The sequence below is a fragment of the Protomyctophum bolini genome, assembly GCF_963924005.1.
Source record: "Protomyctophum bolini genome assembly, chromosome: 13".
In the NCBI taxonomy this organism is placed as follows: domain Eukaryota; kingdom Metazoa; phylum Chordata; class Actinopteri; order Myctophiformes; family Myctophidae; genus Protomyctophum; species Protomyctophum bolini.
The window spans coordinates 30510752-30523952 of record NC_137874.1 but is presented as its reverse complement, the minus strand read 5'-3'; the positions used below and the strand labels follow the sequence as shown (position 1 = coordinate 30523952).

General features: G+C 42.2%; 1 protein-coding gene across 1 annotated transcript; it reads left to right on the top strand.

Annotated features, from left to right (window-relative positions):
* Positions 1-450: 450 nt before the first annotated feature.
* On the top strand, positions 451-11430 carry rskrb (ribosomal protein S6 kinase related b). Its single transcript, XM_080779946.1, has 13 exons — positions 451-560; positions 1719-2015; positions 2251-2334; positions 2511-2579; positions 3527-3596; positions 6722-6829; positions 7158-7198; positions 8319-8346; positions 8717-8806; positions 9412-9500; positions 10131-10241; positions 10496-10609; positions 10895-11430. Exons 1-13 carry the CDS (start codon positions 531-533, stop codon positions 11129-11131), a joined length of 1368 nt encoding a protein of 455 aa, XP_080636072.1. The 5' UTR covers positions 451-530; the 3' UTR covers positions 11132-11430.
* Positions 11431-13201: the final 1771 nt, after the last annotated feature.

Here is a 13201-nt window from a genome sequence, read left to right as displayed (position 1 = left end):
GCAAAATAACTAAATAGACTTGTAACCTTTACAATGGCAATCGTTGGCTTTTTTATTTTTGTATCGTTACTTGGCAAATATGGCATGTGAATTGCGACACTAATGTGAATGTGTGTCTGGCTGGCTGCAGTAGCAGCAGCACGACCACGAGTGTGTGCGTGTGTGACTGTGCAAGCCACCGCTAAACGAGTTTATGTTCTCATTGGATGACGAAGATGTGGGCGGACTTGCGCTGACGACGTTGCGGGGATTCTCGGATTAACTTGTTTACGGTATGTCGCCATATCTCAGAGTCACAGTTTACACAACCCAGATAGTTGAAAGTGTGTGAAATGACGCTTAATGAACAGAGTAGCAGCTAGTAGTAGAGTTTTAACACACACATGATGACACATCCGTAAACAAACAGGTGCGTGAGCCCGTGTGGTGGCAGCCGACCGTGCAGGGAGACTGCACTGCATGGACGTGGACGAGGAGTTGACGACATACGATGAGGACCATTCGATGATCACCTGGCTTCTGTCACAGAAATGGGGGCCGAAGCCAGCAGAAGCAGGAAGGTGAGTGCGGCTCCTGGCTGCATGCGTGTGACGCACGTAATGGGGATCCCCATATGGAGACCCCCCACCCCTCCCCGTTACCCACGCTTTAATCCGGATTCCTGAAATGTAAACATCGCAATAAAAGTGCTATATTAACTCCATTCAGAAATCTTAATTTGTACACTACACGGAAACCTTTATTATCATAATGGGAATTAATATAAACCCACAGATTCCATGTTTTTTGGGGGAATTCATGAATGAATTGCCAATAGAGAGAATGAGAGATTAGAGTGGGGGGGGGCGGCATTCGTACAGTGTGTGGATTGATGTTTAGCATTTGGCAAGAATGATGATGATGGACATCTTGCATGGTTGAACACACACGCATGTCGCATGACCATAGACTGTAAAGCGCATGACGCATCTTTGTAACAACGCAGAAGATCTGTCCTGTTGCCTGGGGGGGATGAGTGACAGTCACGCTGCTCCAACAAGATGGATGGATCATAGATGGATGGATGTAGGGCACAGCTTTTCCTCCCATAGCCTACTATTAGTGGTGGTGGACCACTATTATGGTAGCCCGATAATGGACACAACATGTAGTAGCCACAAATAAATTGCCTCCCTGCTCCCATACTAATTAAAGTGTTTGTTTGTTTGGTCCATATTCTTTTTGTCAAACCTTATCTTAAATCGGTTCTCCCTACTGAGATTAAAATATCCCTTTCAGGGGAGAGCTGACAACAAACATGGATTATTCTGTTTGATTTATCTCCCAATGCCCCCCCATTCAGCATGAATTAGGTCAGAGATTTAGCACGGCACCAGAATAATTAGGTTTCAGAATCTCCTCTTGCAGTATGGATATATATATATATATATATATATATATATATATATATATATATATATATATATATACTGAAGTCACAAGTAGTAGTAAACTTTTGTCAAGTCGAGTCTGTATTCTGATCAGCTCAATTTAAAATGTATAATGTTCCAGACAGTTCCAGTTTTATCTGCTCGGTTATTTGTTCAATCACTTCCAATTTCACGTATTTATCCTGCGTCCTGTATGATTTCTCTCTCCTGAGAGAAACAATCGCAGCACATTAATCATGAACTTGATGGCCCCTGTGTGTGCATGTATTTTCTTTCTTCAATCTCCAGGGGTATTCTGAAAGGCAAGAGGAGGAGCACTCCTCCTACTCGTCCGGATGGCGTGGCTTCCTCTCCAGCGTGGGCCTGTCCATCCCAGCAGGTCTCTGTCGCCTGGCTCCGTCCGCCCTGCACCTACGACAGCGCCGGATGCTCCAGGGGAAGGCCGCCAACATCCCTGACCATGTCCTGAGGCTGGCCGGAGTCGGTCCAGAGAGGCTGAGAGCAGAGTGGAGTCTGCCAGCGTTCATCACCATGTTTCTACCCGAATTCCCCCATAGAACTATGCCCAGGGAGCAACATTTTCAGGTAGGTTTCAAGTAAAATCCAACATGATCTCATTGCTCTTTAATATTTAGTGTAAATAAATATAATTGTGCTGTTCAGAGTAAGAGGTTTGTATATTTGCCAAAACAACTATATCTCCATTTTTGAATTGCCTTTCTTTCCCAGGAGAGAAAGAATTTCCAATTTTGGAGTTAATCCAGGCACCCTTTTTCACTCTCAAATGTTGCTTTGTCATGTCTTTCTGTCCATTGCACAGGTGTTGGGTTACATCACCAAAGGTTCATTTGGGCCCATCCTGAAAGTTAAGGACAAAGCTAAAGAGAAGACTTATGCTGTCAAAGTAAGACCTATATTTATTTAATTTATGTGCCTCTAGCTATGTGTTCCCTATGTGTGAATGTGACTTATAATTGACTTTGTGTGTGTGTGTGTGTGTGTGTGTGTGTGTGTGTGTGTGTGTGTGTGTGTGTGTGTGTGTGTGTGTGTGCGTGTGCGTGTGCGTGTGCGTGTGAACAGGTTATACCTAAATCAGAGATTCTAAGGCTTGGTGTGCTGGAGCAGTCTAAAGAAGAGGTCATAGTTCAAGTGAGTGCTAACATACAGTATGAGTCACATGATCAATGAACAGGAGCAAATAATAAAAGAGCAAATCAAGAAAAATAACAGGTCTACCCATCTTTAGCAGCATGATACAGTTTTCACTATGGTGTGTGGACAGTAAAATCCTTAATTATTGAACACTGAAGAGTGTACAAATGGTGGGTGGGTGAGGAGGATTGGGAAAGGAGTTGTGGGAGAAGATGTAAAGAAAAACAAAGAGCCATATTCTCTTTCTGTGAAACTTGTATGTGATGTCATACTCTTTGAATAACATTTATTAAAAAAAGAAAATTAGAAAAAGTGTACAAATGGAACAAAATTGACCCTATTGGTTCAATTTGAGTAAAATTTATATGAAGGATTTTACTGTGTGGTATTAATAGAGAGATGACTTCCGCACACCCGGTAGGTAATTTGGAGCAGGTGCGATGATGACGAGGCATACAATGTGTCTCTCCTTTCTACACTGTGGTATTAAGAAATGGATTTTGATTTGGATCTCTTTTAGCCTTTCGGCTAATCTTCCAAGAGTCCAGTCAGGATTCAGGAATAAGTTAAAACATTACAGAATACATTACATTACATTACAAAATACACTGATGCTAAATGACAACAGTCAAGTATCACAGCGTAAAGTACCTATACCTCTAGTCCTCTACTCACTCATCCGCACTCACTCACACAGGCACAGCATATGCCTGCCCACAGATACAGTACATTCACCTATCTATAGTGGACTATGCATGGTCCACTATGGAAACAGAATGATTCACTGTCGGTCAAGTGATCCTTCACAAAACTGAAAAAATACTTTTGGGTGGACTGTGTGTTGAAAAGCAGGCCATGGTGGGAGCCAACCCCTGCCCCTGTTCTGTGAGTCTCTCGTCAGTAATGAGCTGTGTTTCAGGTTGACCTGTGACCTTTGCCCACAGCGTCAGGTTCATCACCCATTTGTCCATGAACTGCAGGACTGCTGGCAGACCCAGCGGCACCTCTACATTAGTGAGTCCTATAGAGAAACAGCCCTGATCCACAGTCCAAATCCTTCCCTCACTCTACCCTGTCTCACTGCCCAGAAGCATCCCACAATCCCTGGCATGACATTGTCAATGTTTAGATGACGTAATCATCTCTGAACCAGCCGAGAGTCATTATCCGAAACCATCCCTCCCACACTGTCTACCGTTAACAGTGTCCAAAGAATACCCACAGTCTTTATGCAACCCCCTCGTGTGTGGATTTAATGATTGGTCGTGTCCTAAACCAGCCCAGACCCACAATCTCAAAACTGCTCAGTTTAAAATGTTTCACCTCAGACCTCAGTGCCAATAGCTTTGTCCAGAAATTACTCGAAATTCTCCTTTACATGATGCTGTTGGTATGTAGATGAAACAACTGAATGGATGTCAGATGTCAATTGTCAGATAATAAATAGTGTGTTCCATACCTCTGCTGGTTTGGGGTTTAATCCCACCCAAATTCTTCTTCTGTGCCTTCTTTGAACTGTTTTCCTAAATATGAAAATGAAAAGAACATACAGTATGGGTGGCGTAGAGGTAAAGCACTCACCCCACCACCACAGAGGCCTGGGTTTGTTCATCAGCGGCGTGTCCAGCTTGACTAGGAGCTCCAGCGAAAACAGTTGGCAATGTTCGAGGGTGGGAGGACAGCATGGGATTGTGTTCTTTGTTATTGTAATGCTATTGCCCCCATCACCCATCCCTGCTGAACCAGTGCCCCAATCAACCAGTGGGAGATTGGGGCACTGGTTCAGCAGGGAGGGGTGATGGGGGCAATAGCATTACGTTACTCCTCAATGTCAGGTGAAAAGTAGTCTTGCGTGAGTAGCTAGTTGTCTCACAGCTCCGTCTACTGTCCCTGAGAAACGTCGGAGTCGGCGGAGATCTCTAACACTAGGTGACAAGAAACAACTGTATCGAAATGGTACATGGTAGTCTACACCAGTGGTTCCAAGATTATGTGACAACCACAATCTTTTGATAAATAAAGAACAAACAGGTGCGCTTCCTCTGGAAACTGCCCTTTGTTTAAGGCAGTGGGTGCTCAGCTTTGAAAATAACTTAACTCATAAACCAACACAATTTAGTCTGCTCTGAAGAAGGCTACTGCCGAGTACATGTTGGGGAAAACTGGGAATAAGAGGTTTTAAAGTTTGCTGTGAGAGATTGCTTCTGGATCTGGCCTAAACATCACCTAGACAACCTAACTTCACCAAGCTAATTAATGCTTTGTCACTCAACACTTCTTTCAACAAAACTATTCTTTATTCGGTCAAAAAAACCTCTTGTCAAAATGTCCATGCTACAAAGTGAATTAGCCTGAACAGTGAACACTATGCACCTGCAAGTGCTGTGTTAGCTGTATAATCCCCTATAGCTGTGACATTATGTCTCCTCCTACTCTCTCATGTGTTCAGCGTTTCTCTCCTACTCAACCACTGACTCAGATAATGTGACCCAGTTTGTTGCCCACCCCCCCGTGAGCAGAGGGCTGAGCTAGCCTGGGAGCCAGATGTTGAATGCTGCATACAGTACATGTACAGTCTATGTCACACCCAAAGGATATAGCAACCCTTTTTCCTTAAGCCAAACAGTAGAAAGCCTGGGTGTGCTGTATCTCTTCACCTGGAAATCAAATGATCCTATCCTCTTTTCCTGATGTCACCCCCTCTTCCACCTCTGCCTCAATAACTTTTGCATTGTATATCTTGATTGTCTTCAGCTGCATCAGCCTCCATTACAATTGTAGATATTAAGATTTGCCAGAGACAAAGTTCCTTGTGCATGCATGTTTACGTTATGAATAAAACTGACTTTGCTTACATCAGTGCCCTGTTTTAACCACCAATGCAAGGATCTATGCTCATCATACGCCTGTGTGGCGCTGCGAATGATGGAGTATCAATTATTTAAGGGGGATATATCTAGGCAGATTTGTTTTTCAGTTCAGGTTAAAAACTACAGCAGGGAGACTACATACAGTAAGGCTGACCTTATAGTACACCTTGATGTAAGCAACACAGTTGTGGCAAAAATGGGTGTGTTCGATGGGCCAATGTGCAAGAATGTATGCTGTTGACGACTGTCTATGCTTGCCCATTGGTGCACCAATGGCTTTGGGCAAATATACATAAATACGTATGTGCCACATTGGCCACATAACGCCAAGGTCGCCGCATTGGCCACGTTGTCAGCGGTGCCGCTGCCATATTGAGAGGGGCAGCTTATAACCATAACTCTGCTGCAAGAACATGCCTGAGTAGTACCTGAGAGACTAAAACTATGTTCTGTTTTATAATCATTACTGTTACTATCTATCTACAGGTATGTAAGACCAGTAAGACGCCTTAATATAGGCGACAAGCGACCGCAGGGCTGAGACACTCTACCGGAATAATGTCCCTTAATTATGTCAGCACTGTCATAGAAGTTTCATTTTAAATTGTCTCATGAGCATTGTGGTCCAAAAATGTTTATACTGTCTCAGCGATATTGTCAGGGAGTTGTCTCTGTGTCGTCACAACTGTAAATAAACTGGCTCAGAAATTTGTAATAATTCGACGGCAGTAACATTAGCGTTTTCTCTCAGTCAGTTGATTCTTTATATCCATATGAGTCAAACCACCACGATCATGGGAAGTGGATGGCAGTCAAAATGACAAAAGCGATCTTTATAATCTTAATACTTACACAAACCACCTATTTTAAGATAAGGTGTCATGATTGTTTTCATTGTGGAGAGACATACAGTACATGCAGGCCATACATGCCTTAGGAGGCACTAGCTTGCTCTCACCAATATGGTGGCCATGTTGACGCATTGCTCCAGTGAGTAGCACCAGTGAGTAGCAGCAGCCATTGCAGTATCTACATATCTACAGTATGTCTGGGCATGACTACATTTAACATACATTATTAATTGTATTAGATGCAGCTGTGTTGCTTACTAGACTGTAATGTTTTACCCTGAACTGGAAAACAAACTACAAAATCAGCACAGGGTTGATGTCCCTAAAGGCCTACACTATTTTTGAGAGTTTTAATATAGTGACATGACCAAAATAGGGACGCCAGGTTTAATGCAGTTAATTGTCCCCACTCCCACAGTGTGCGATTACTGCAGCACAGGAGACCTGTATACATACTGGGTGATGATTGGCCAATTCTCAGAAGACAGTGTGAGGCTGTTTGCAGCAGAGCTGGGGTGTGCTTTAGGTGAGTTCAAAGGATAGGTAAGGACAGAGACATGAATTTGACCTCATCAGTGTGTTTTAAACACTTTATTTGTATAGGGTATTTGTATAAGGTTCTTCCATTTTTAACTGATGGGGATTTGGCAATTATTTCCCTACCTTTTCAGTTGCTATACCAAAAGATAAAGTAAATAGTCAAAATTAGTCAAAGTCTGAATGCTGAAAATGTATATAATGTGGATATAAAAATGTGTATGACCATCAGATACAATGTAATATTAATCTAATACATTTTTAGAGATGGTTCTACATTATAGATAATTATGTCAGTTCTTTCATGTCCCCTGCAGGGTTTCTCCATGACATTGGGATCATTCACAGAGATGTAAAGGTAAAGGTGCATTCACACCAGATGCCACATGATTTCTTTGAGTCATGGATGTGAAAACGGACTAATGTAAATTGTCCCTGATAGGTGAATGGATGGATGTAAAGGCGTAACCTGTCCTCCAGCGATATTTCGATATTCAATACCCAAAGCAATGCAATCGTGTGCAATCTAAAACATTTTCAATGAATCGATATTTGCTCAGTTATGTAATGCGTTTCCCACGATTCAAGTGACACCATTATTGCTATCGTGGCAATATTTGGTCTCATTGCTCTTCTATTGAAACTCTGTTTAAAAAAATGGTGTCTAACCTAGACAAGGTTAGAGACAAATTTTGACCTTTGTGTCAAACTCATTTTGAAATTGCCCCAGAGCAAGCGAGCAGGCTATTAGCTAGTAAGTGGTAAATGTGACTCAGCACTTGCACAGGAACCCTGGGTTCAAATCTGGGATAGAACAGTACAGTTACATAGTGCAGTTTTAAATGTGAAAAGACAATGTAGAATATTGTTATAACAAGAGATATTAATCATTTGAAAAGTTGTGAAGATTATATTTTGTCAAAATTCTTTGGATTATCTGAAGAAGCTAAATATCCAATATCTATTCAGCAAAAAGAATATATAAACAGCCTCAACCTTTTGCAATAGGGTTAACTTGGCTTTACATTGCAGTGATTGAGGTGGAAAGGCTACAGTAACTAACAAGAAAATGACATGTTTACTACTTTTATCAGTAGCAATAAACATAAACAAGAACCAAGAAATTGTAAAGTTAGCCCCAAATACTGAGAGCATTCACAATTTCACAGACAATTGCATCGTTCTAAGCAATATTGAAACTGTGACCTATTTTTTGGTACTTAACCTATTAAACTGTTCAAGTTAAACATGTGTTACTGTATTTGCTGTCTGTACTTGTTCTTACATCCGGATATCCCGTCCAGGACAGGCTTCAGACGCGCCTCCTCACGAACCCATTTGATTTGGCGTTAGGAATCCATTGCCACCGCATGCCCTTGCTGACGTCGACCCCAGGCAGGGTTCGAACCCACAACCTTCCGCATGAAAGGCATATGCTCTAATATGTCTTAATGTCCCTTTTTCCTTTTTTTTCCTAGATGGAGAATATCCTACTAACAGACAATGGTAAATAATAAATTGTATTCTAGTCAGCTTCCACAAGAGGGCATCATAGCTGTGGTTCCCAAGAGATGTGGAACATCCTGTCAGGCTGTCACTGTGCAGCAGTCACAAAAACACACAAAAAGCATACTTGATTGTAATAGGGATAATAAATAGACTATTTTGCTGTCAGTTACACAGTATCTATACACAGAAAGATCATCATATTATAGTATGAAATAGTAAATTGATACATTAATCACAATAAAGATATTTTGATAGCAACATTGCTATGCAAAATGTAGAAGCTCTACATTTTGCATAGCAAAAAAAACATTAAGAATGCTTCTCTTCTCTACAAAAATAGAGAATAATGGTCTGTTCCAACTTCCAGGTCACCTCCGCCTAGCTGACTTTGGTTTGTCCCGGCGTCTGGAGCAAGGAGGTCGAGCCTTCACGATTTGTGGCACCATCCAGTATATGGGTGAGAAATGGAAAAGACAGAAAACACATTCCTTACCCACATTACTGCTATCACACCAGCGATGTGTCAAGTGCTGAATGGCAGACAACTTGCATTGTATGTGAATACGATCACAGTTGTGTTCTTATTATTAAATTAATAATATCAACAAACTGGCCTTAAGCTAAATAACATATTCATATTGCATATTCATAGTTACATTTCTTTTTCAGATGATAATTTAATAACATTTAAACACATTTAATCTAGACGTATCTACAGATATGCAGTGCATTGTGGGCGCATTTCCCGTCAGTTGGTGTGTCGGGCAACATATATGGTGGTCGGGATGAGAGAGCATGTGACATCATCTGGGATGGAGCACGTGACATCACATGACATCATCAGGGATGGAGCATATGACATCACGTGACATCATCAGGGATAGAGAAAATTAAGATCTTACCCCCCCCATGCCAAAGCGCCAGTGCTCGCCCAGCAGTCTGCTGTCACCCAGGCGGATTTAGGGCGAGGTCGCCTCTTGCCCTCAGGCGTCTTACTGGTAGTACAGAGTACAGACACAGTACATAATCATGCAGTGCAGTGAGCATGTTCTGTTTTCACAGCTCCTGAGGTGCTGAGTGGGGGACCCTACACGCATGCAGCTGATTGGTGGTCCCTGGGCATCCTCCTCTTCTCATTGGTTAACGGGAAGGTGAGGTATTCATGTGTAACTGAATGTGTATGCTACACAGTACGCATGCATGACGTTATTGTTTATTTGGTCGTGACTCCATGGTGTACTAGTAGTTAATCGTGTCACTCATGTATTCTCTTATTTTCTTTTTCTTTTTTTTTATTTATCCCACGATTTTGCAACCCAGTTTTTTTTCACCCAGTGCCAATTATCGAATGTAATCCTGGGCTGCTTCTTTTCACCTGACAGGGGGGAATTTCCCTGGCCAGACGTAGCGAGTGGAAGGAACACGTTATTCCGACCAGTTCCTTTTCACTCCATCAGGCTGGCCAGGGGGAGGTAGTTTTAGAGAACAGGATTACTGCATGTTTTTGTGAGGGTACCTACTACCTACCCTAGGGGACACGGGGAGAACATGCAAACTCCACACAGAAAAGCCCTATATTCTCTTGTTTTCTGTTTCGTGTTGACTTCAGGCATTGTTTTGGGTGCAAGAAACCTTTATCTGGCATGAATTTTGGAAAGTCACAAAATGAAAGAAGTGCATATGGAGCAAAAAGGGGAAAAGGGGACATTGATGTTTCAAACTTTCTTTGTGTTAATTCTTTATTAATTTATTTTCTCCCTTACGTGTCCAATTCTGCTTAGTTTCCTTTGCCTCCAGAGGCAGACCACTGCCACATGTTGAGGAAAGTCAGGAGTTTCCCCTATGAAATGCCACTTAGCTTTAGCCCTCCACTGGCCTTGTTAATCACTGAGGTAAGTACACATGCACATGCATGCACACAAGCATACAGACAGGCACACACACATACTGTACACACATAACTGCAGTAGCCTTGCTATTCACTGAGATACTGTAGGTCATTTACACTGGATGAAAGAATTTAGAAACAAGATCATTTAACATATAGTATATACCAATATTAAATTATATATCATACACTGTTATCTTTTAACTGCAAGAGAGGGCTAGAATGGTGTCATGTTCACAGTCACAAACCTCTCTGCAGTTACTGTGCAAGACTCCTAGCCGTCGGCTCAGGACCCTTGATCGTTTCAAACGCCAAACGTTCTTCCACGGAACAACTTTTGACCTTACGCTGCTCCAACGCCGACCTGTGGAGGTAATTTGACAGAACTTTTTTGAGTGGCGCTAGCCCCTCCTATGCACAGCTTTGTTTGTAGGTGTGTTTGTAGCATGGAACGGGATGATTTGATTGGCTGATATATGATGATCAGAGCGTCCCTCACTTCACACGAGTGTGTTTTTTTTTAATTATAATATTATTGCAAGATTGGAAATGTGCATATTTCTCTCAATCTTGCTCTCAAAGGCTAAATATATAGGTATAAAACTGAATTTTGAGTGAAGTTGAGTGAAGTGAACTTTCTCTTTTGTGATGTTACAGGTGATTCTGGAGCTGAGAGAGAGACCCGACCGTTCGGCCAAAGCACGTCGGGGACTCACCTTGTCTCTCCAGCCTCTCAAAGGCTTTGATTACGATTTGCTTCTCAGCCCTCCCACACCAGACACACACCTGGATGCTGACTCTCACACATGTGCTACCACCACGGCCCTTCCTGGACCAGCAGCACCTTATTACCCTGCTCAGGATGAGCATCCAAACAGAGAGGTGTTTGTGTGAAGGACTCTCAGGTTTAATTCTGTCCACACACCCAGGCACACACGCATGCACACACACACACACACACACGCACGCACGCACACACACACACACACACGCACACGCACACGCACATACACATACATTTTGAATCGTTACATTTTGTATAAGGCAGACAAGTCGGCTGCTGACTGTTTGACCAGGTTTATACTACAGAAACAAGTGATTCTGAAGAGAATTATTGTATAACAAGAATTATGTATATTCAACTGACGAGATGATCAATGCTTTTTTCAGTCTCAGATATTCACCACTTATGTAGAGCTTAACACTTGTTTTTATGGTATGCGGTATGCTGTGCACAATTTATTTCTTCTAAATTGCTTGCCTTCCTCCAACAAACTGATTAACTGGTCACTTCACACTCACTCATTCAGTGACGTAGACTCTGTGGGGCGGCAGGGCTCCAGCCCGCGTGATTTATTTCTACGTCCGAGCATAGACATGGTAACTGCCTCTGATTGGCCTACCGACACTGCCCGTCTTGCCTCTCCTCCGAGATGCAAGGCTACTCCGTGGTGGGAAATAATACAAGTACAAGAGAATGGCAACACGCGACAGTAACTTGTAACTTTTAGTAGAAGAGCTCCCGACCGGACAGGCACAAACAATATTAGCCTCTTCTACAAAATGTTACGTTACAAGTTACTGTCGCGTGTTGCCATTCTCTTGTACTTGTGTTGGTAGGCCAATCAGAGGCAGGCGGGGCGTTACCATGTCTATGCTCGGACGTAGAAAGAAATCACGCCTCCAGCCCCCATGAGGAATTGGACCTAAATATATATATATTCGCCTCGGTTCGTCCCGTTTGTACCGCGCCGTCTTGTTTGTACCGCGCCAGGTCGCGCCGCATCACGCAATTCTCGTCTTTGCATTGACTTTGTATGTAATCGCGCCTATCTAACCATCCAAGTCTGAACGCACCTTAACACCTCTTGGGGGGAGGGGGGGCGCCCCTGACGATTATAAAAACATTTCGTCTCTGCACTCATTCACATGTATTCAAGCGTTTATGTATTCAAGTTTACTGTCAGTCAAGCGGGAAAGGCTGTACTACACAATTTTCCATGTCTTGCGCAAACTTGATCACCCTGTTAGCAAATCACTGGAGGCTAGTAGTACTGTAAATACTGTAAATTCAAGACATTAAACAAAGACATTGTTCCTTTTAATTATATGACCGACTTTATGGCCAGTGCAGTTGAGAATTTTTAAGTTGCAGCTGATTTTTTACTTTTGGACCAATTATTCACCAGCATTGGCCGAAGTGGCAGTCATGTAATCTTTCCTCATTTTAATTTCCCCAGTCAATGTTTTTATTGTTAAAATGATGATATTGGTTAACATTTGAATTAAGTAATACAAGCATCAGGTTAAGGTTGCTCATGCTGTCATTCTTTGATACTGTATATAATCTTAACACAAGCCCTGCACAGATTTCCACTTTGTCAAAGTCATAATATGACAGGAGTCACCTGATATTTCTATGAAATGTCTATGTAATCATTACATAACATGACAACTGACTGCCAAATAAAAATCATTCAAACATAACATGTTTCTTAGCAGACTTGGAAGTTAGGTCTGAAGTCAAAGGCTACTGTCCTAGTCTTGTATGACCAGCCATCCATTCTCGCTCCACTCAGATTCAGAATGGACTGTGAAACCAACCTGTAACCGCACCTCTGTGCACTTGCCTGAGTAACAAATTTCAATTTTATATGTATCTTACTGTCCCAATGTGTGCCCAGAATGCCTCACATTATGTAATCCTTTATCTGACTTTTGTCACAAATATGCTTGTTTATAAGATTGAAATCCCATTTATAAGATTTATATAAATATTTTGGATGCAATGGTGGTAGCCCTATCATAAGCTGTGATGCTATTCAATGCAATAATGTATTGTTGTACAGATGTTCTATTCTGTATTTTTGTAAGTACCTGTGGCTCAGATTAAAATACGCAACTGTTGATACATTGGGGGTAAAACATCTGTGCATCTTTTGGCTGGCTCTGTTTCACTGTGCG